At 37.9% G+C, this 3,611-nt stretch overlaps 1 protein-coding gene across 1 annotated transcript; it reads left to right on the top strand.

The window, feature by feature from the left end:
* Positions 1-42: 42 nt before the first annotated feature.
* On the top strand, positions 43-1,338 carry LOC119643326 (hybrid signal transduction protein dokA-like; the record flags this gene model as incomplete). Its single annotated transcript, XM_038042673.1, has 2 exons — positions 43-804; positions 904-1,338. Coding segments are annotated over 2 exons (1,197 nt in total), but the record flags the coding sequence as incomplete, so codon positions are not given.
* Positions 1,339-3,611: the final 2,273 nt, after the last annotated feature.

Genomic DNA, 3,611 nt, shown 5'->3' on the forward strand with positions numbered 1-3,611 from the left:
TTTCTTCTCTGGTGCTTATTTTCCGCTCTTCTTTGCACGCAGAACGATCGCATTACCAAACTAAAGATCGATAATAATCCATTTGCTAAAGGCTTTCGTGAAACGGGGCAATCGCGTTGTAAACGCAAAATGTCTTTATCGCCTAATAATATCGATAGCGGTAGCGGTGGGGGTGAACATGAAATACAGCAGATATCACCGCAACAACACAAGCAACAACTACAACAGCAATCTGGCCATGATATGTCACCTTTAAAATCTAACGCTCCCAGCACCGCAATCAACATAACATCGGCGTCATCAATTTGTTGCGATAAACCAGTAACGGCTTATTACAATGATAACATCGTTGTCGTGGACGGTGATGGCGATGGCGATGTTGATGGTGTTGGCGATGGCGATGGCGATGGCGGTTGCGGTAGCGGGGGCGGTGGCGGTCGCGATGGCAGTGACGATGTTGATGTTGATGTTTCAACACCGACACAAATAAAACGCATGCGCTCTAGTGAAGCAGTTTGTTCTAATGAAACCAGTTTTCTGTCTACAGCGCCAACATCATTCGATTACATGGCGAACAGTGCTAACCAACTTTTTCAACAGCACTCATTGCAGTCCAGTGGCGCGAGTAATGATGCAACATCCGTAGCTTTCATGCATCATTTCCAGCAAAATATGCAATCATTACTGCGACCTTCGTTGGTCGATTTGGCATGCTCGTATTTTACCCGGCCGCAACCTCTCTACCCACCGCATGTTTACGCTGCGATGGCTCAGCATGAAAGCATGGTGGCTGCCGGTTTATCAGTACCTTCGCTACCATTGCCATCAAATGTTACAGATGATTTGCCCTCCTCATCAGCTACAACAACAATTGATGACCAACAGCAACAGCTACACCACCAGCACCAGCAACAGCAGCAGCACCAGCACCAACAACAACAACAACAACAACAAGAACGACATCAATTGCCACAATTCGTGGCGTTAAATAGCATATTGCCAATGCGTGTTTCAGGCATTAACCCCTCAACTACCTCCACAGACTGCTGTCTGACAAACGATGGCGATCTTTCATCGTCCGATTCATCATTATTGCAAGAGGATACAACGAGAACAGCAACTCCAACAACAACTGCACAAACAACAGCATCCAGGCAATTAATGAGCGATGATACATTACCGCAATCACCGGTCAACCAATATTGCAACAACAATAACAGCAACAACAACAACAACAACAATAACAACAACATCAACACCAATAGCAACAGCAGTCAAAGTAATGATCAAAAAAAGAAAGGTTTTAGCATATCAGCCATTTTAGGTGCCGGTAGTTAGTTTAACTATATATATATATATAAATGTATATATATAACATATTTATACATATACATTTTCTTTCTCGTTCTCTCTATCTCTCTCTCTCTCTCTCTCTCTCTCTCTCACTCACTCACTCACTCACTCACCCTCTTTCTTTCTTTCTCTTTTTCTCTTTCTCTATCTAACTCTCTCTATCTATCTCTTTACCTCTCTCGCTCTCGCTCTCATTCTCTCTCTCTCTCATATAGCCATCGATATCCATTAGTTTCATCTTTCCTTCACCTTTCCGCACTTGTAATCAAAAAGATTAATGTTGAAATAGTATTAAGTTATTAATCTTTCTTTTTGTATATATTTACGTGTTAGTGCAGTTCTCGCACGCGTATCTAGTATTCAGCTAGTGTTAATTTTTGTTGCAAATTTTATCTCTCGTACTAACAATTTTTTTTTTCAATCGTTATAAGTAAACAACTATGTGTTTGCGTTCTTGTAAAAACATAAAACAAATGTTAAGGTTCGCCTTTCTAAAGAGATTCATTGTACATTTGTTACGTGTCGAATATTTTTATTATTATTACTTTTTTATAAATTGATATTAAGCGATTTTTTTATAAGTATGAAATCAAATCTCAAATACACTCTTAATAAAATTTTGAAAATAATAAAAATTACCTTGTTTTTCATATTAAGAAAACCTTTTGGTTTACACACCTGAACACTATCATCTAACAACAAGAAAGTAAAATTCTGATTAGTATGCAGTAACAAAATGAGTTCTATTGCCCCACTTTTTTTTTTTTTTTTAAATAAGTTCATTGGAACGAAGAAGATCGTAAAAAAATTATCCTCTTAACGACATATCCCTTACGATAGATTGATCGCTTTGCACGATAAATCTCCAAGCAATTGTAGCACATATGTTATGATTAAACTCATTTGCAAAAAAAGTTTTTCTCTCTCAACCTGATTTACAGCCTATTAAGTTGATTTATTTAATTAATGCTTTCGGATCACCATGAATTTCTTCGTAAAGTTAGTAAAATTTTCCAAGTGTCGATGTAAGTCTAGTCACAGAGTTGGTCCACCTAGGGATTATTATTTGAAAAATTTTGATTATACTCAAATGTGCCAGCCTTGTAATGCTTACGGTTGAAAGTTCGAAGACACTACTTAGTTTAATAGCCATTAATAGTGAATGCCGTGGATGAATTTGCAGACGTGGAGAAGACTGGTTATTACTATATGCAATACAATACTCTAACGTAAAAAGCTTCATTGCAATCAATAAAAAAGTCGGAAAGTGAAGTACGACCTGATGACATAAATGTTGAGGGATGTGTCCATAGGAGATGGCCACGCCAGGATTGATGAGCCAAATCCACAAAATCACATTGGATGCTCGCCGATTAGAAGCTCAAATTTGTCGGTCTGTTCGTCTGGTAATCCTACCCTTGATCATAAAAATGAAGACATCGACTTTGAAAGCTTTTACGCGGGGATTGATCGTAAATGTGAGAAAAATCGTTTAAAGTAGACGCCCACGGTACACGATAAACTGCGAACGCTATTGTTTTCAAAAGCCAGAAGATTGAATTGTTTACTCATCATTCATAGACTACAATACGATGCAATGGTAAAGATTTCGCCGTGAATGATGTGGATGATCCTATAGGGACTGTGGAAATTATCGACTTATGCTGCCTTTGATCGATTTGGACCATTTCCTGTATGCAAGAAATTCCAAGGTATGGCAAATTTTGCGAACGAGAGAACGCCTTTTTGCGACATTACATAGATGTATAGACGGACTGCAAACTTATCAATGATTTAGAAAATATTAACCTTATCTCTGGGTCTCTGAAGCTTCCTTTTGGCCGTTACAAAGTTTTTGTACAATGAATTTACCCCCATCTTCAGCAAAGCAATTGTTTGCCAACTTAATCACAAACAATTTATTTGCTCGTTATTCGTTTTGATGGCCTGCTAAGCAATAAGACCAAGTGGCCATCAAGGGTGTAAAACGAAGAAATTAAAAAAGTACTTAAAACTTTTATGTGCTTCTTGCTAATGGATAGAAACATTAGCAAACCACTTCAAAGTATGCCTACGAAGACTATATCGATTCAAAATACAAAATTATTGATGCGTACGTACCTTTAAGTTAATGATGCGTTAGGTTTATTATTCCAGCCTTAAGAGGAATCGACGCAAGGGATAAGAAAACCTAGTTGTCCTGTTAAAAGTCTTAGTAGCAGTGGAAAAAATATTTTTTTATCATTTCGGGACACTTG

This window comes from Glossina fuscipes, unplaced genomic scaffold (genome assembly GCF_014805625.2).
Source record: "Glossina fuscipes isolate IAEA_lab_2018 unplaced genomic scaffold, Yale_Gfus_2 60318, whole genome shotgun sequence".
Classification (NCBI taxonomy): Eukaryota; Metazoa; Arthropoda; class Insecta; order Diptera; family Glossinidae; genus Glossina; species Glossina fuscipes.